At 41.6% G+C, this 20,539-nt stretch overlaps 1 protein-coding gene across 2 annotated transcripts; it reads right to left on the reverse strand.

Annotated features, from left to right (window-relative positions):
• Positions 1-19,491, reverse strand: ZBTB11 (zinc finger and BTB domain containing 11). 2 transcript variants are annotated; one of them, XM_041464063.1, is made up of 11 exons: positions 19,008-19,491; positions 15,820-16,055; positions 14,939-15,170; positions 13,010-13,812; positions 10,804-10,983; positions 10,072-10,308; positions 9,539-9,683; positions 8,375-8,492; positions 5,771-5,929; positions 5,120-5,295; positions 1-3,199 (listed from the first exon to the last, which is right to left on the reverse strand). In XM_041464063.1, the coding sequence occupies exons 1-11, from the start codon at positions 19,315-19,317 to the stop codon at positions 2,667-2,669; spliced, it is 3,129 nt and encodes a 1,042-aa protein (XP_041319997.1). In that variant the 5' UTR covers positions 19,318-19,491; the 3' UTR covers positions 1-2,666. The 2 variants fall into 2 exon arrangements, with proteins under 2 accessions (XP_041319997.1, XP_041319998.1); XM_041464064.1 differs by lacking the exon at positions 19,008-19,491 and adding an exon at positions 18,275-18,850.
• Positions 19,492-20,539: the final 1,048 nt, after the last annotated feature.

The raw sequence follows: 20,539 nt of genomic DNA on the forward strand, positions 1-20,539 counted from the left end.
TTCATTGCAGAGCTTAGTTTATTTGGTGACAGAAATAACCATAACTTTATACATCTAACACTAAATAAAAACAGCAGAATGTACAAATCTGATTCATTATGTACAGGAATTCATTAGGAATACTTAATGAACAGACACTTCTCATTAACTTTATTTTTTAAAAAATCAAATACCAACTGCATATTTGCAGTCTGACTTCTGCAGAAGGGTAGTGAATGTCTTAAGTGCTGAAGTCCAAATTAAAACATAAGGCAACCCCACAGAGATAGGAAGAGCAAAGCCAGGAGTGACACTCCCTACTTACCTCACACCGTTCTGAAAAGGTAAGGCACAGCATGTTAAGAAAGGGGTGCCACAACATTCAGCTTTGACATTCCTGGCTGAGTCTTGTTTAGAAAACAACCTTTTGTTATTAGTTTGGTTGGTGGTTGTTTTTAAACAGCAGATCATTGAGTCAGTAAAAGCATTTTGACAGTGGATAAGAAGGCTCCAAAATTCAGATTCACTTTTGCTTTTTCCAGAGGTTGGGCAAATAAATAAATGCACCAAAGATTAAACTAAGGTGCTGGTAATATTATTTTTGTAAGGTAACACACTAAATATACAAATAATGTTCTAGCACTATTTACAGCTATTTTTCCTTGAACTTCACTTTAGTAATACATAATTAGTTTTAGGATACAAACATTGAAGTAAGTTTTCAAGTTTATCTAGTGCTCTTTTAAACCTTTTTCCATCATAATGGCAGTATTTTAATTTTAAGCAGGATGGCTATCTCCAGATTCTTTACCATACAAAATTCAAGTTACAGCTAACAGTATTTTTTTTAATGTTCATTTTAGTTTTACTCCATTTGGTAATTAGAAAATAATACAATTGTAAAGGGGTGCAGGATATATAAATAACCACATTATTTCTCTGAAATACAACCCTGACTTTTGAAATAGTCATCTACAAATTAATTTGGATCCAAGACTCAAACATAAAAAAATTTCAACAACTGCTTATCTACAGAATTGCAAAGTATAAAAAGAACAGTCCATTCTGTAGCTTAGTAGATAGATATCCACATAGTTAAATACAATGAAAAGCAGAAATACTAATTCAAATGAGGTGGTTACTTTGCCACAGGGTTTGCTGAAATTTTGTTCAGTGGATCTGTTTCACAGGTTATATGCACATCACTTTATTTATGAAATTTACCCTGCAGTATTACAAGTTTCTGGCTGCTCAGGTATCTTACTGCTGTCCTAGAAAACATGATACCACTACAGACTGAGAAGAATTTGAAGACTACAGCTCTGATTGTTCACATGCAAAGCACTTTCAGTTTCCTTGACAGACATGCTGCTTGCTTAAAAAAAACCCACACAGCAACAAAGGAACCCACACCTTGTACAGATTAAGATGTGCCCTGGTCATGGTACTAAACCAGGGACACGGAAACCTGGGCCAAGGACAGCTGTCATTCACACTTACTTGCAGGAGCACTCCGTAAGGATTTTTCCAACTATGTGGTGTAACACCAGGTATCAACTGGCGCTAGAAGTATTTCTCTTAAAGCAGCAGTAATAAGGTCTTCTAGATTCTGGTAATTTTGAAACAATTTAATTTTTACCCCATCCTAATATTTTCATGTTTCCCTACCCTGATACTGTCATAATCCCTGCTTGGGAATTATCAGGGCTCCTCCTTTCAATACAGTTCAAGACAACGTCAGTCCATAACGACCTGGACTTAGAAAAAGTGTGCCATTAGACCTTTTTCCTTTGACAGTTTCTACATCAAATGTAAAGCAAAAACAGAAGCATCCCTCATGAAGCTGCCTGCGTTGTGTTCACACATCAGTGCTGGCAACAGCTTCCAATTAAACATGGAGCTAAACGTGGCTGTGTGCAGAGGCTGCAGTGCAAACTCCTCCCTCACAAAAGAAAAGGAGTTTACTTCCCTAAGCAGCCTCCCTGTGGTGGGCTGTCCTTTGGTCAACTTCAATTCACAACCACCTCGGAGAGCCAGATCACAGCCATCTTGCTCAGACTCAACAGATCCCTGCCCATCAGCTATAAAACATTTTACAGCATTTTGCTGAACCTTGAACCAGCCACCCACACACCTGGAATTTAAGTAAGTTCTTCTGAACTGGGATTCACTAACTACCAATGGTGCATTTGCCCAGAGAAAAAAGCTTCAGTTTTTCTGTATGCCACAGGAAGCGCAAGCCTACACAAAGCATTCTACCACCTCCCTTGTCTTGGGAGTAAACAGACAGAATCCAATACAGGAAATTTGCTCACAAACTTGATGAAATGCACATCAAAACAAACAAAAAAATTACCAATAGCTGTGCATTTCTAGTCTTTAGTGCAGCCTTTTTATATGTTTAAAATTTTTCAAAGTTACAGTATGATGCTTCATGACACAAAAACATTATTTTAACCTTTTTGTTTTGTTTAAAGTTACAGCCAGCACAGAAATCTTAGCTTTCAAAGCCTTGGCCCACACTGGAGTATTGGTACTTTTTCCATCTAATGTGTGGTGCAGTATTCTGTCATCACAACACTCAGTACTGAGGATTAACCATTTGACAACAGTGAAAGCCTCAGATAATGCATTATACACTTGGCTCTCACAGATACAGAACCTCACCCTTCTTGCTCTCTCATATACTAAATCGACTCTGTTGTTGTTACATGGGCCACTTCTACTTCTACAGTTTCAATGGCCTGTGTCACTTCAGCCATTTTCTGTCCCTGCTGTTGTGCCAGTACATAATTTACCACTTGCATGATGCTTTGGTCAGAAAGGGTAGAGACTGATGTGCATTCCTCAGTAGCTGCAACTGCTTCGATAGCTTCCAGCGTCTCTCCTGTCACTACCACAGTCTCGCCCTCGCCAGCTCCAAAGCTGATCTCGGTTTCTTGCTCCTGTATGTCTGAGGCTAAAATGCTGATGGCGTGTTCCACCTGCGTGCCCTGGTTGTGGAACTGCAGGGTATCTTTTTCCAGCATGATTTTGCAGGGTATGTAGTCCCTGTGGAGCTTGGTCATGTGCTTGCGCAGGGTCCGCGCGTCGATGTAGGCCTCGTTGCACACGGGGCACACGTAGGGCCGCTCCCCCGTGTGCGTCCGCACGTGGCGCTTCAGGGAGCGCGCGTCCGCCCAGGCCACGCCACATGTCAGGCACTCGAACGGCTTCACACCTGTGTGGGCAGGCAAGCAAAGGTCACAGAGCTGGCCAGGAGCAGTGACAGCCAGAACAGCAGTGCGGAGGAACACAGCTCTCGGGTTTCCTGCGGTCAGGATGACCCCGAGAGTCCTTTTTTCCCAGCCCAATGAAGAGCGAGTCGGAATTCCTTGGCTCTGGTTTTCAGGGTTGTTTATTGTCTCTTATCTAAAACATTCTTTTTCTGATCGCAGAGCTCTGTCTAGCAGGTCTGTAAGAGGCACACTGCCTGCCCTTGGGCTGGTGTCAACATTTTATACTATGAACTACATGTACTTTATTTACCATTATTTACCAATACCTATCACCTATGTTAGACTGTCAACTTCTATCCTAAACCAATCCAAATGTGCCAACATCACCCAGAATATGGAGGCTAGGAAGAAGAAGGAAGAAGGAAAGGACAATGCCCAAATCCCTCCATCTTGCCTTCTAGACCCCTATAGTAAAATCCCCAAAATTCCACTTTTCACTCTATGATTAATTCATTATCATTCTACTTAAACTTCTGTGATTGTAATTCTTCATACAAGGTTGGTAATTTGCACCATGGATTAGGATCAAAATCCCAAGTGTCTTTGGCTTCCTGGCAGGATTCCCCAGCCACCTGCCAGGGGCTTGGGCCATCCAGGGCACCCAGAGGGATGCTCTGGGTTCCGACACAGAGCAATACTGTGATGTTTGCCATGTAAGAAAGAGATCCTGTTCTATGGTATGTTACCATTTCTGTGTAACAATACAATGCAAGCATAATGCATTCAGTAGATAAGATTCTCCACAAGTGCCCAGGCCAATCCAACACTTTACTTTAAAAAACTTTTCAAGATTCCTTTTAATGCAGTTTCTTCCTTATTTTAAGTGCACAATGCTCAACGGAATTCTGATCATTTTGATGCCTTTCTGGACCATGTTTTACCTCACAGAAATTGTCACTTGCATTTCCAGTCATCCTTTTGCTTCTGTCAATCCTTCTGTACATCTACAGCTTTACCCCTCCTCTTCACTGCACATGTTCAAATACAGCACCTGATGTTTTTATGATCTTATTTTCCCTCATAACATCTGAGTTCTGTGGTCTGTAATACCTAGTGGGGCATGTGGGTGGTGGCAAATGCCATCTCACTACTGGCTTTTCCTCTGTGACACTTACCGTAGATTTAGGCTATGTACCTACTACAGGACATTTTTACTATTTAGAAACAAACAAAATCTCTATTTCAATAGTTAGATAGCTGTCAGATTTACTCTTAAGAGCTCTTTAAAAGGAGACATGCTTCAAAAAAAAAAGTGGGTTTTGCCCTGGGACAGGAGAATATAGACTCCCAACACAGCTGAAAGAACCAAATACTCAAAAATCAATTTCACATTTTACATCTGAAGTAAAAATGCACACAATTCTTTAACAAGAAACATAAAACGTTTTCATATTTTCTCCAAATATCATACAACTTATCACTTGTCACAAATTAAGAAGTTGATCAACTTCCAATATTGGTCCTTTTTTCTTTTTAAATTTAGGGCAATCATTCTCCTATCTGAGGAGTACCTCATTAACTGTGTGTGCCTTTGAAAATGGAGAATGTTTTAGTGCATCCAATTCTTTGCCAGTTTTAGCCCTCTTAGTCCCTTGTAAAAATGTTCCTCTTCTATTCAGGTACTGAGGACAAACTGGCACAGTCCCTGTGTGTGACTGGAGCTTTAGAAACTCCCCAACACCAACTTCTGGGAATCACTGACAGCAAGTTACCAAACCAGGATTCACATAAAACTGGAGAATCTCTAAAAACTCCTTCATGTCTTGCCACACAGGGCACACAGACTCAAACAAACAATTAGCCCCTTGCACATTGTGTTTTTAGGGGTTGAGGGATGTAATGACTATTTCTGTTTTACATACCTTCATGATTGTTCATGTGTCTCCTATATTCCCGGAGTTGTGTGAATTTCCTTCCACAGTGCTCACAAACTCGTTCCAGATTTTGTTTTGCTCTTCCTTTTTTTCCATGTGTGGCTTTCTTTACATGTCTTCTGTACAAAGCTTTCTCATAAAATTCTTTTCCACATACATTACATCTAAAATGTGTTAATGTGAGAAATCTATTAAAACCATTATCGCACATTTATGTCTTTTAAGCCAAAATGCACTTATTTATGGTAGGCAAAGTTTAATGGCAATACTGTCTTTTATGGTAAGTAGTTCCATAATTAGAAATAATATTGTTGGACTCAACTACATTTCCTCTTATCCACAGCCACAAAGCTTCCACTTGCCCTTCTAGAGAAGTGAGATCACATAAGTTTCTAACTTTACTGATTGTATTTATCCTCTAATGAGTTCACTTTTTAGTTCCAGCACTGTGCCCCAGGTTAGCAGCCAACCCACACTATGTAAAGTCACCCATCAATCCTCAAGTACTGAAGACCCCAGTGACCATCAATCCATTGGTACTTCAAAGGTGGACTAGGCAGTGCCTTGTTGACAGGCTGTGGATCTCTACAGCCTCACTCTGATTAGTACATTTCATCTGTTAAATTAATTTCCTCTTACCTATAAGGGTCTGTGACAGAATGAGACTTTACATGAGAATACCAGTCTTTCTTCCAGCTGTAACATTTTCCACAGAACTGACACTGAAATGGCTTTACACCTAAATGTTTATTCATATGTTGCCGAAGATCCCGAGCTTCATAGAAACTCTTGTCACACCTGTAAGAGCAAATGTTTTAGCATCCATACAAGAAAAGCACTGATTTCAAAGGCATTGGGATCCTATTCTTTAATAGCAACTGAAGACTGAGAACAACTACTGCATCATCAGTATTTATTTAAAACACAATCGCATTCTAAAGTAGGAAAAATTTAAAAGAACAGCAGCTTATTTGAAAGCCTGGAATAAAACTTGAGGACCTCTGCAACCCTTTTGTCTGTTATGAGTAACTATATTCTTTCTGCAATTTTAGTGGTGAATAATCAAAAGCAAACCAACTGGGAGACATCAGAAATTTGTATTACACCATATAACCTCTCAGTAACAGCTGCTTCTTTCCTTAACCAAAGAGGACTGACACAAAGATAACTGGAATTTGTTGTTTTTAATGTAGGGTTTTTTTTTAGAAAATAAAAAAACCTCAAATTCACAATCCTGCAAGAAAGCATCTGAAAGTATCAATACTAATTCTTTAGCTTGCTGCTTGTACACATCTTAACCCAGGCTAACTTATGGTTTTCCTTCAGCTCCTCTTGGTACAGAATTTGGTCTAATCAAAAACATGGTTTCTCCCTTTGAAGGAAATTCTGCTGCTCACCTCTCTTCCTCATGTAACAACATACAGCTGCATGACTCAAGAAAGGACAGAGGCAGAGCAATGCTAGCAAGCAAAGGTGCTGGCAAAAAACTTCAATAGTATCAACCACTGGAATGAGGGAATCTGAAAATGGAGAAAAGCTTCCATACAGGAACAGAACATTTGATATTACATTGTCTGAATAATGGGCATTCTGGAGAGAAAAAAAAAAGGGTAACGGTAACAGTCCTTGAGCCACCCAAACAACCTCCTCCTCCTTGGCTGGAAAGTCTCACCTATCCAGTTCAAATGGGGCTCTCAGAGATCCTCAGTTTGCACATCCACATAAAAAGTATCAGAAAGACCTCTAAGGGGCTTGAATGGAGTTGGCACTTGGTGCTCTCTCCTCAAGGACTGTATATTTGGAAAAGTCATTAGAGAAGTAAAAAACTCAAACTACCACCATACACTGTTATGCATTACTGCAGTTTAATCAAACACACACTTCACTGCAAAACTTCCAGGAACATTTTAGGAAAATAATTCATGGTCAGCTTTGCTCAACCGGTCAGAAGTTCAGACTGAAGCCTAACAGGGAGCCACCAAACTAAAAAACTGAAGTCTGGTTATTGCTTAGTGAAGCTCCCGAAACCACTGGTGACAACATGAATCATATCCTTAGCAGAGACCTTTGCTGGAGAAGCAGCAAGGACTGTGTCTGTTTTGAAGAAGCTGGGGAGTCAAAGTATCTTCTCTGTCAAGGTGATCTCTTGCATCGACGGCCCTACTGCCTTGAGTAAAATTTTTTTGTTCTATAAATATATTTTACCTTCAAAACTAAAATTCCCTTCCATAGTATGTTTCATGAAACAGTGTCTGTGCAATGTATTAGCTCTGTTCTTTTTATTTTTAAAATTAATGCTTTTAGTATTAAAAATCACCGTTGACAGAACTGAAGTAAGTTTTCATAATTTAGAAAATATTATTTTTACTAGTATGCAGCAGCACTGAGATACTTTTAACAACTCTTTCAATTATTGCTTTCTTTAAAACTTTGAGTTGCTACAGGCAATCATATAAATTGTACCACTCCTCTTAATATCTGACAGAGCTTCCCAGAGACCTCATTGTGAGTTCCAAAATTAAACATTATTTGTCCTTCTGCAGGGCACTTGAAATATTCCCTAGAGTCTGCTTGGTCATGGAAAAAGTATCTGTGTTTTGCTAATGCACTAAGAACACACTTTCCAGTTACAGTTTCTGCTTTGCTAAAGTCCACAATGCTGTCATGTAAATAATAATAAATGCCATTCATAATAAAAAACAAATGTAATTTATTGCAATATTTAAGTGGTCATATATGTTTTATAATCAAGAGAACTGCAACAGTCAGTGAGTCTCAGTATGCAATGTTCCTAAACACAGCCAAGTTTCAGCAAACACTGAACACAAGTGCAGGACATTGCAGACTCTACAGCTTCAAATCCAACTGGAATCCACTATCACGCTAAAAGAGGGCAAAACCAGGCTGAAGACCCTTGGCCTCTTACAACCTTACACTCTTTTATCTGTTCTACAAAAAAGCTGTATATCCACACAGCTACTGATTACAGCACCAATTACAGCGCAAAGTCATTAGAGAATAGCTGCAAGAAACTAGAGCTAGGTAACAGCTTAAAACCAAGCCTCTGCTCTCCAGCACACGTATTTACAAAAATGCGTTTTATTCTCACGCTTTCCAAGTCTTATCCCAGGCCAATGGAACAGTTTTAACGCTACAACAAGGAGCTGCTTTTAATCTTGAAAATTACTAGGATCATTAATACAAAGAGAAAAGCCCACCAAAACCACCCATCACCTGACTTACTGAGTACACTGATATCCACGAACTTCAGGCTTTGGCTGATGTTTCTTTATGTGTTTACTGAGTCCTGATGCCCTGTGGAAAGATTTTCCGCAGATGGAGCAAAGATATTTGGATTCTCCTAGCAAAAACAAAACAAAACATGTCACCAAGCCAGACCTTAATTTCGCTGGAGTGCTTTGTGAGACAGGTTTTTAACACATACATAACTTTCCTTAAGTAATTAGAGCAGTACTACAAAGTCAAGTTTGTTTAATTACACACTGATGGAATTTTTAAGTGTATTTTGTATGTGCTAGTGTAATAACACACAAGGGGGAAGTAGCAACTATAAATTAGTTTATTTCATGTATTTAAACAGAGATACATTGCTGCAACTATGATTTAGTGAGGAAAAGTGAGCAGCCTAAAAACCTGCCTTCTTGTGTGAAAAAAACCACAACTGCCTGTGCTATGTATTATGCAACTTCTTCAGAAACACAGCATTGCTTATATCTTGCATTTGTGGAAAAACACCTTAAAATAAAAGTTTTTGCTCCATTTCATCAACATGGGAGTGATGACTACTAATACAAATTTCTTAATTTCAAGAACAAATTATCCTGAGTATCTCTCTTGATTCTGCTCAGCCCAGAAAACCAGAAACACGGACAACCTTAACAAACCACAATTTTAAAACTCCGCTTGTACTGAATTATTATATTGCCATCATTCACATGCTAAGATCTTTCAAGATACTAGGCTTTACACAATGTCAGTATTAGTACAGAAAATCTTGTAAAACATATATGGAGATCCTGAGAGATTTCACTTGGCGTGTTTTCCTCTAAAAGGGCATGCTGGGAGATTAAGTGCATTAGAACATTCCAGCCTGTTGCCTATTTCTTGTTGAGTCGACATGATACAGGCATTAAATACGTACCTAAAACAACAGGAACAGACCAACCACAATTCCCTGCTCTTGTATAGAACATTTGCATAATAACACTAAACTATGGTTTAGCCCCAGAAAATGACTACTTACCTTGATCTCAGCTGCCTGACCAGAAGAAAAAGAACAAACTACCATTTATTTTTTTAACCAGTTTGACACTGAAGAACAACATGAAATTTCAGCAGCATAAAATAGCCAAGCAAAGGAAAAGGATTCCCTTTCTCATCACTCACCTGTATGAATGCTCATGTGCTCCTGAAGACTTCTTTTTGTGACAAAAGACTTTTCACATAAGTCACACTTGAACTGTTTCTGTACTTCATGGAGAGCTAAGTGCATTTTCAATCCATGCTTATATGTAAAGGTCTTTCCACAAACCTACAAAAATCCATACGTGGTGGAAAAGGAATATAAAACTAGTTATGTAACAGGTGTTCAACTTCAAACAGCACAAAACCTCCTGTATTTCCTGGGAACTAGGATGGTCGAGCCTGTGATTTTGCACCAGTTACAGACTGGTCTGTTAAAAAACAGGAATAATCAAAGGAAGACATTCTTCTAGACACAAGAATATGCACTTGCACAGCTCATATTCATTCTAGTTGTCTCACTCTTGGACTGCAAGCAATTTTATCATGAATGTTACACTAGTTTTCCCTATTGTGAAGTGACCAGGATTAACATAAATTTTAGGGCAGAGCATCAATACCAAAATATTGGTAATAGAGAACATTAATAATCTGCTCAGAGAGCAAAAGGACTTTACCTTGCATGCATGGGGTTTGACACCTGTATGTTTAAGCATATGTATTCTGAGAGAATAGAGCTTAGGCAGAGTTCTCCCACATATGTCACACACGAATTCCCGTTTGGTTCTCCCTTTCACCGAGGACACGCCTGTCCCCTCGGCACCTGCAGCTGCAGCGCTTGCTTCCGTCTTCCGCGTGTGCCGCACCAGATGGGCCCGCAGGGAGGCACCGTATTGGAATTCTTTCTTACACAACTGGGACAGAAAATATTACAACCTTACTTTGCATGTAATGCTCAGAATTATTAAACAAAACAAACAGAAGTAATCAAATGTTTTAAGTACAGTAATATGATGAGTTAAATCTATAACCCAACTCCAACAGCCATTTTGTCTGAGGTTAATGAATAGTTGTAAATTTTTATTTTACGGCTACTGCTTGAACCACCCCCAGTGAGACTAACTTCCAGTCTGGACTAAACACTAATTTACTGGTAGGGTTAAAAGCAAATCCCATGCTAGCATTGTTTTGAGCAGCAAGTCACACACTACTGTCAGGCCAAGTGGCTGCACTCCATTCTACCTCACCCCATCCAGATTAAGGCTATATCCAACTCTGAAATCAGTAAGGAAAATAAATATATATACCAAAAAAGCCAACAAAAAATAATTACTAATACAATTACAGAATTAATTTTCGTAAGGAGGAAGATTTACACAGGAAAAAAAAACCCAAACCCCTCAACTTACTGGGCATTTATATTCTTTGGATCTTTCGTGTTTCAGTGTGTGCATTATAAGTGCATAGCGCCGCTGGAACACCATTCCACAGTCAGTGCATTTGTGCTGTGCTTCCACTTCATTATTTTCTGTGGTCTCTCTTTTGGGCTGTTTCATTTTTTTCCCTCTTTGTACCAGCTTCATGGCAACCTAAGTTGGAAAAACAGAACCTATGAATGAATTTTACTGCATTGTACTTCACACCTTGTCTGAAAGTTTGTATTAAAAGCTGATCTGTGTTTCTGTAATACCTCTTAATTTTGCTCAGCTGACTTAGCTGCTTGAAAGTTACTTTGTTTCAGTTCACTAGAAAACTACAGATCTCAAGGTGAGTGAAAAACCATTATTTTTTAAAAACCATAAACTTACTATGACGATGGTCACACAGTGACTTACCAGTCCAGGGACAATGAACTCGTCAGCCCTGAGTAACTGCCTAAATGACAGCTACAGATAGTTACAGAGTACTGCCAGTCAGGATTTCTGTCAAGTTGAGAGCATTCCAGCTTTCCTCAAGATTTTAATCTAGGAATAAGGCACTAGTGGGGTTTTCTTAGGTGCTATTGGCAGTGCTACCTGAGCTGATAATCTCATCTTCCTTTGCAGAAACTTGCTGCCAAATTCTTTAGAAACCAAATTCTAATCAGGTTGAAATGTCCTGTATCAGTTGTGTCCCCTTTGGATTCTTGAGAATAAGGCAAGGGAAGGAAGTACAAGCATCCCAATTTCTTCATCCTGTTCTCCCAACTGTTGTAGACAGGTAAAAGAATTATAAAAGAAAGGCCTTATGAAATCAAGGCCTCACTTTGCTAAATTGCCAGAGTTGCCCTGTCACTTCTTCTAAGTGCAGCTATCAAGCAGTTTGCAAGTTCCCATATGAAGCTATTTTGAGAATGAGACATTTGTTAAGATTGTTATGTTATGACACAGAGAAAACTTTCTAATGTATTTTTTAAAATTTTCCTGTTGCTCTGAAAACTTATGCAAACTTGGCTAAATTGTGAAGCACAAAAATAATTTTATTCAGTACATGATTAGTAAGAGCTAGGAAAATTAATTCCTACAAAGCACACCTTATCCCCAATATCTCCATGCCAGGTGCAAGTACTGTAATTTAAACCAGAAGCATCTTTCCTGTAATCTCTTTCCTGTTATTCTCCCAGCATCAAAATTGGGAACTCAGGAGAGTGTCTCCTTCCCAAAGCTTACAGGATATCCCATGCCACAGGGGGAGTTGAGGGATGCACAAAACACTAAAGGCTACAAAACAAGTTAGGAAAGCAGCAACCTATTCCTGAGTCCAATCCTGAGCAATCATCCAAACCAATTTCTTTTTTCCATAGGTCTGTGCAAAATACATTAACAGGAGCTATTCCCAAAAGTAAATATTCCCCTTCCCAAAACAGAACAAAACCACAGTGCTCTCCAACCAGCATAAATAGGTTGCTCAAGTATTTTGATTGTGTTACTTTTAGCATCTGGGCTTTAAGCTGTCCATCTGTAAAAAGACAATAATGCTACAGTTTCTATCTACCAGGGTGTTGTAATGATAACACATTATTGTCTTGTGTGTGGGACTGGTGGCTCTGGTACGCAAAACTCTCAGGACTCCTTTGGAAAGGCTCTCAAAGGGGAAAGAGTAATAAGACTGTTTCATAAAAAAAAAAAAAAAAAATTGTGACTGGAACTAGTTCAATTACTTAACATTTAGTATGTTCAGGTGTTACGAGTTTTTAATGGCAGTGCTCTTTGAACCTTTCTCTTCACTGACCCTAATCAGAAGGTAAAAGGAATGCATTATTGTGACTCACGACTACATCTTAAGATCTGCTTGGGATGTTAAAATTTTTCATTCCCAATGCTGTTGTCAAGTCTGAACAAACGTAGGATCTCGTTTCTCTAATAGATAGATGTATGTATCTGTGACTGACATACACGAGCTAGCTCAGAATTAAATTCACAGATCATTAAGGATTTTGGGGAGATGATACAACTTCTGTCTAACCATAAGAAGCTGTGAGAAGATACTCAACCTAGACTGTGGCCACTGAGCATTCTAAGGACCTTCAGTATGGAAGGAATACTGATACCAAGTCAATACTTTTGGGATTTTGTTTGCCCAACTGTCACAGCTTACAAATTACTCTGGTAACTACAAGGTCTAATGACAGAATACCTGCTGCACTGCAGATTTAGGATTTGTCTTTCTATTCTGCAGTTTTTTTTCAATTCCTTTATGCAGCCTGATGTATCCCCCCTCAGTGACAGAACGCTGGCGAAGCTTGCTTTTGTAAGTATCATCCTGGCTGGAAGCGAGGCTTTCTGGCTGGGAAATGGAGCTGCTCTGCTCATCACTTTTTTGCTTGAGTGTCTCTGAGGAGTCTTCAGAAGCAGAGTCCACATGTGCTTTATCACTCTGATTTTGAACTGTCTCCGTTTCCCTTTGGCTCTGTGTGTCCATGGCTTCCACAGCCGATGGCTCAGTGCTGAGTCTGTTGCAGAGGCTGTTTGAAATGCTCTCTACCAGCTGGATCTTGATGTAATTTTCAGTTGTTTCACACCGTTCCACAGGCTTGGAAGGATCCCCTGCAGTGGCCTCCAGAGGCTCTGGGTGCAGGAGGTCAGGCTGGGGTGCTGCTGCCTCCTCTGTCCCAGCAGAGGAAGGAGCTCCATTCACAGCTACTGGCACTTCACTGGCTGTGAGTTTAGGTTGCTCAACACCATCCATGGGCTGCACCTGCACTTCAGCCTGCTCTGCTACATTTTGTGTTGACTCTACTGTTTGAATATCTCCCTTTTGGTACACTGTAATTTGTTTCTCTTCCATCTGTTTGTGCACATTCTCACAGATTTCAAGGACCTCTGACATGAAGAGATGCCGGGCGAGCATAGCTACTTCCGCCATACTACAGAAGTCAAACGTTAATTCTGAAGTATAAGCAAATTCCAATAAAGGCAGGAAACTGGACTTGCAGAAACCTACCAGGAATAAAACAAGATATTAGAGCAAACAATGATGACCTGAAATTACCCCAAAATATCCCATGATGATTACAACAGTTCACCTTTGATACAGTTAAGCCTGAAATTTAGAGCAAAACACACTTGGAAACAACAAGCCGATCACTGGCACTCAATTAATGGTCATTTACACTACAGCTTCCTCCTCATGTAGTTTCTATGTGTGGGTAAGCTCAGACAACTTTTCCAATAGCGAAGTAGTGCTTAAAGAATTTCACAATAAAATTCTTTGAGGAATATTTCAAGATGCTGGGAGAGCCACAATACTTTTGGAGGAGATTAACTGAATTAATTAAGTCTTTCTGGAACTGCTACATTCAGAAAGTACCAGGTCTTAAGTAACAAGCGATGTGGCAGAAAAATAAGGAAGTAGCTATTGAAAACAATAAAAATATGGATATATAGATAGAAATGCTGAAATACAAGAATTTGATATAACTGTCCACAGTTGCATAAATAATAGATATTTAATGGGGGGAACCTTCTGGATCATCCCATTAGAAAATTATTGTTTGTGCATGCCTATTATTCATGCAGAGATAGACAGTTAATAAATGAGAAAGCAATGCAGAAGGCAGATGTTCTGTACACTACTCTTCATCACTACAGAGCTATTTTTAGAACATATATTTTAGCTTCTGTCTTTCATGTACCAGGTCTGAGAAATAAGCAGACACATATAATTCTGCTTCACAGAAAGAAGAAGCAATTTAGCATTTCTTAAGCTGAACAACTCTCCAAGCAGCTTGTCAACATCCCCGCTTGATGTACTCAAGCATTTGATTTTGTTCCCTTTTTAACATTTGTGACTAATACAAGGAGGAAATACGCCCAAGCAAGGTAAAAATCCATCAAAAGCTTCTCAGAAATTTTAAGATTAAATACCACTGTCCATGGAAAATCACATTAGGCAAAATCAGAGTGATCACTTTTGCATTATGAACCACACAAAATACTTTTAGATTAAAACAGAGAAAAAAGCAAGATAAAAATTTGGTTGTCTTCAACAATCAAAAAAGACTGAATACTGTACTCCTTACTTAGGATATTATGATTTCTAGCTTTGAAACCCACAGCAATTCACCTGACAGATCCACTACAGCTTCATGACTAGTGACAGCTCCCTTTTCAATGAAGAGCTCTCGGAAGTACTCGCTGTTGGCTGCCAAGACAGATTTGTGAGCTTTGTACTCCTCTCCTTCAATCAGCAAAGTCACATCACAGAACTGATTGGAAAGCCTCTGCTGATTCAGTTGGTTTAAGACTGACAGACAATGTTTGGAAGATGACTGCTTCACAAGGCCCTTACTGTCAACCTGTCATAAACAACATTTGAGAACTTCATTACATTTAGATTGTGCCTTTTTAAGCATTCATATTGAAACACAGAAAAGGATTATTTTCTGCAACCATAAAATCAGTTCAAGCCTGCAGAATATAGAGCTTAACTTTACTATTGTTTTCTTTCTTTAAGTTTCACCCTCCCTCCAAACACAATTAAAACAGACTGGAAAAATGGGAAGACACATTCAAACAGCTCTTTGTATTTTTCTATGCTACAGTCTGAAAAAGTTTTTAAATTCAAATGTCTTTATGTGCATGTCAGCCTGCAGTTATGAACAAGAATTTTATATATCAGTATAGCATCATTTATTAAGGAAAAGATATAGAGCCCGTAAGAATCATGTATGCAATGGCAATTGTAAGCAATGGCAATTCTGCCATTCATTTTATCTTAGATTCTATATGCATAATATATAGCGTGACTTTATTTCCCAGCAATGATGCCCTATAACTAATTCCATGACATATACACCAGTATCCCATTTCTACACATTCAATATCTCTGGCAAAATTTATAGTCTTACTGTTACAAGATTATCACAACAATGGAAAAGAAGTATATGATCAAGAATGCAGTAACAGAAAACGCAAATCCATTCAGATGTAAACAATGGTACTTACAAACACAAGCTCGTGCTTTGCTATTGGCTTCTTCTTCACAGGCTTTGGGGATGCTGCTGGGATTGATGCTGTGTTACTCAATTCATCATCTGTTTCATTACTGTCTTCATGAGATTTTGCATCCAGTCCTAGTTCCTCCAGCATTTCAGAAGGATCTGAGAGAGATCTAGAGCGATCTAACTTTTCCTGGCACTTGCTGCATTCTTTAATGTAATCTTTAACCTGCTTAAGAATACCTATGAAAAATTAATGGAGCTTGATTAGGCTTCTAATCTTAATTCAATTTACTATAAACAAATAACTATGCAGAAGATTAGCAAAACATCAATAATTAATAATCAAAAATATTACATACTAACCAAGAGAAATAAAGTCAGTCACCTACACTCTCCCTCTCTGATGCAACATTACCAATTCTGATTCTCTCACACCATTGTATGATATTGTATGTTTCTACTGCTCATTTGAGATAGAACATTTAGAATGTCATCAAGCAAACCCTCCTAGAAAGATTATTAAGTCTGAAAAAAAAAAAAAGGTATTTAGACATTTAGTCTCACCATCCCAAGGTAATGACAAATGTAATATAATTCTGTATTTAGCCCACACAAATGGCTGGTTCCTCCTGAAGAGGACAAGAATTGGAATGCTCACTTATGAGCTTTTGCAAAATTGGGATCAACTGTGCTACATGCAATGACACTGATAGGTACTATTAACACTGATTTAAATAAATTGCTTATAATTTTGGAATTTAAATAAATCAATTTCCCACCAGTACTTTAACCAGTGGAACCAAATATAAATGACAGGACCTGAGGAAATAGCCTGAATTTATGTCAGGGGAGGTTTAGGTAGGATTTTAGGAACAGGTTCTTCACCCAGAGGGTGGTTGGGCCCTGGAACAGGCTCCCCAAGAAAGCAGTGACAGCACCAAGTCTGACAGAGTTCAAGAAGTATTTGGACACTGCTCTCAGGAATGACTCTTGTGACTTTTGGGGATGGTCCTGTGCAAGGCTAGGAGTTGTATTCAGTGATCCTTGTGGGTCCTTTCCAACGTGGCACATTCTGTAATTCTGAAAATAATTTTAGATACTCAACAGGTCCTAAGTGCAGGGTCCTCTTCTGGATCCCACGGCATTTTCCATGCATGGCTTTCAATCCAAATTTGTTCTCTTCACTAGGACAGTATAAAAGCATATATAGCAGCTGGGCCTCAATGGTTTAAAATCCGGCACAGCTCAAAAGCTTTGCTGACACAGACTTAGACTTGCTTGCTCACATCTTCTCAGAACATGACTTGCACTATCATTAAATACCTATCTCTGTAAGGATCAGGAAAACAGAAACTTAAGGCAACCTAAGATATTAATGCCCATTTCAACAGCTTGTACATCTCCTTGATTTCATCTGAAATAGACAGGAGGTCTCTGGCCTGCAAATACATTCCTAACACTGTTCCTGGCCCCTGAGCCCATGGCCTTGCAGTTACAGAACACACACCAGGCTGATGTCCATCTCAGGATGACAGCTGGGCCAAAGCTGCTGTCCACAGCAGCCAGAGAGTACTGTAATGGCAGGGAAAACATTGTTTTAAGGGAGACACATGTAAGAAACATAAAACTTGAACTGAAAGCAGGGAATGAATTTTAGTATTCTCAGCGTAAGAGAAGCAAGAGGATTTAGGGTGTGCAAATAAAGGTGACCAATAAGATCAAAATAATACAGAATGCCTTCTCCTGACAAACAGAAGCTACACTGAGACCCATGGAGGAAGTTTCCAGCACAGGATGAGAGGAGATGCCAGAACAGTACAATGCTGGGCAGACAATGAGAATGCAGATAAAGGCAAGGAAACCACCATCCAGAATAGGTATATCAGCTTTGAGATGCCACATCCCTTCTTCACATGAAAAGATCTTCAATTCAACGAGATCTGGACTGGAGGAATTGGCTGCAGCTAGAGCAAAAGTCCTCCAACTGAAAATAGGGAAAACTAAAGCTGAAATTACAGACTTGCTGATGGATGAAGAGAGCAGAACAAGAGAAGCAATACAGACACACACTGGGCCCACGGCAAGTTAAAAGCAGGCTATTTGTTTAATGGATACCTAGGGCTAAAAGTAGAACACCAAATCCAAAGGGAACAAGATACCAAGTCATTCCCTCAGGCAAAAGAAAGTCCCAATTGGGAATTAGTGCTGTTCAGGCACCACCATTTGTAACAGCTGCGGCATCACTCAGAATCCGCTGAGAATTAGTCTGGTCTTTTCAGCTTCTCATTGCAAGAAAGAGACAAGTAAAACAACGAATGCCAGGACTGCCACCACTGGCAGCTGTAGTACTTTAACATGAACACCATCGCATGCATGAATGAGGTCCAAAGCTAACCCAGGTCATGTGGACTGGATTATCACCCTATCCCAAGGGCACAGTTGAGATGTCACTGTCTTACCTGGGCTGTGTGCAAGACCTGGAGGGGACAGCTGTACTCTGTGCTTCCATATATTCAAGGTACCACCACCAGATGATAAGCCTTGGACAATTTGCTGACCAAGATGTACTGTGCAGAGTGAGCCCTGCCTCTCGGGGTGTGACACAATGCCACTGCCCACAGACCACGTGCTTCGAGATGGCGTTTAAAGGCACTGGTCATTCTGCAAGTGACAGTCCCCCTCCTGGTCCCGCCAGGGAGGGCGCACGAACATCCCTTCAGCAGAAGGATGGGATAACTCTGGAGGGGGTACAGCAGGGCAGGAGGGCAACAAAGATGATTAAGGGACTGAATAATCTCTTTTACAAGAAAAGGCTGAAGGAACTGCACCCGGTCAGCCTTGAGACGCGACGACTGATGGGACCGTATTAATGTGTATAAATATCTAAACAGACGGCGTCAGGAGCACGGAGTAAGGTCCCGGTGGTGCCAAGCAATGACACAAGAGGCAACGAGCACAAACTAATGCACGGGAAGTTCCACTGAACACGAGGAGAAAATGTGAAGGTGACCGTGCACTGGTACAGGCTGCCCCGAGAGGTTGTGAGTCTCCATCAGTGGAGATACTCAAGAACCCTCTGGACGCGGTCCTGTGCCATGCGCTCTGGGGTGACCCCGAGACCCACGGCGGTGCCTTGCAACCGCGGGTCTGCGGCTCCGCGCCGCAGCAGCCGCCCCCGCCCGCGGCGCTCACCTCTCCACCAGTACTTCTGCGAGAGCCCCTGCCAGGTCTGCAGGCGGGTGCGGTGCGCGCCGTCGGGCGCCAGGTGCGCGGCGCGGATGAGGCGGGCGCGGCGCTCGGCCTGCAGCACCACCTCCAGCTCGGCGAAGCGCTGCTGGTCGCGCTGCCGCCGCTGGTAGTACAGGGTGCCGCCGCGCACCACGTAGCAGGCGGCGGCCTTGCGGATCTTCCGCTTGGCGTTGCCCTCCGTGCCCGGCGCGTACGGCTCCCGCTCGTTCGTCAGGTACCGCAGGATGGCCAGGTAGCTCTCCTCGCTGGACATCGCGCGGCAGGGGCACGGGAGCCGCCCCCGCGCCCGAGCTGCCGAGGAGCCTCCCGGGATAAGGGAAGGGGGGGTCGGGATCGGCCCCGGCCCGGCGGGAGCCGCGCCCGGGGGGGAACTGGAATGTCGCGGCCCGCGGCGGCAGGAGGGAGGGAGAAGCTCGGGCAGCAGCGGCGGCGGAAAGACAAAATGGCTGCTGCACAAGCGGAAGTGAGGTAAGCCGCGCGCGCGCAGGAGGGGCCGGGAAGGGGCGGGGGCGCGGGGAAGCACCCGGGGGAGCGGGTCCGCCATCTTGGAACCGGGATGAGCTCGGGCGCAAGGCCGGGGCCGCCATGTTGGAGCCGGGCAAAGCCTGCTGCGGGGCGCGGTGGTGGCGGCGGGAGCCGGGGATGCTCCCGAGGCAATTCCTGCGTAGCCTCCGTTCCGAAACCGTAGCGGCTTCCGCTCCAGAACTGCCTCGGGAGCAAGAGCTGCGAGGGGAGGAGCAGGGTCATTCGTGCCGAGCGGGAGCAGCACCAGCGCGGGCGGTGCGCGCTGTTTTGTTTGTAAGAGGCAAGAAAGAAAATCCATTAGAAGTGAACTACGCGTTTTACTTGTCCGAGCTTTGCGCTGGCTTTTCCACCCGTAACAGGGACACGCGAGGCAGGAGCCGGGGCTGTCGCGCCCAAGGAAAGCGCAGCAGCAGCGACCCTTCCTTCCCCTGCGCTCGGTACCTGCGGGACGCACCGGGAGCAGGGATCCCCAAACACTGAGATACCGACCAGAGGGAGCAGGACCGGCCAAAGGCGCTATTTATATAGAAAATGGTTCTGTATTTAGTTTTTCGGTTTAACAATGGCAGTGGTGGAATACTGCAACAGGTGGCCCTAGGAGGTTGTGGAATCTGTCCTTGGAGTTGTGTTCAAGACTCAGCTGGATACGAAGCAATCTCATCTAAAGACACGTTTTGAACAGTTGGAGTGGATGTTCTCTGGAGGTCCTTTTTAACCCAAATTATTTTGTGGGTCTGTGACAAACTTAGGTACTCAATTTCTTCTGACAAATACTTGATAAGAGGATCAATTACATTACATTAGTTAAACACAAGGGCTTATATTAAATTCCATAATTCATTCTATTACATGTATGTTTGAGGTGAATAAAGTGCTGTTACACCAGGAAAAGGCCCTGCTCTGAACAGCCTGTCTCACCCAGTGCATAGCTTGTAAGAGGAGTAACCTGA

Source organism: Pyrgilauda ruficollis, unplaced genomic scaffold (assembly GCF_017590135.1).
Source record: "Pyrgilauda ruficollis isolate IOZ18807 unplaced genomic scaffold, ASM1759013v1 scaffold17, whole genome shotgun sequence".
Taxonomy (NCBI): Eukaryota; Metazoa; Chordata; class Aves; order Passeriformes; family Passeridae; genus Pyrgilauda; species Pyrgilauda ruficollis.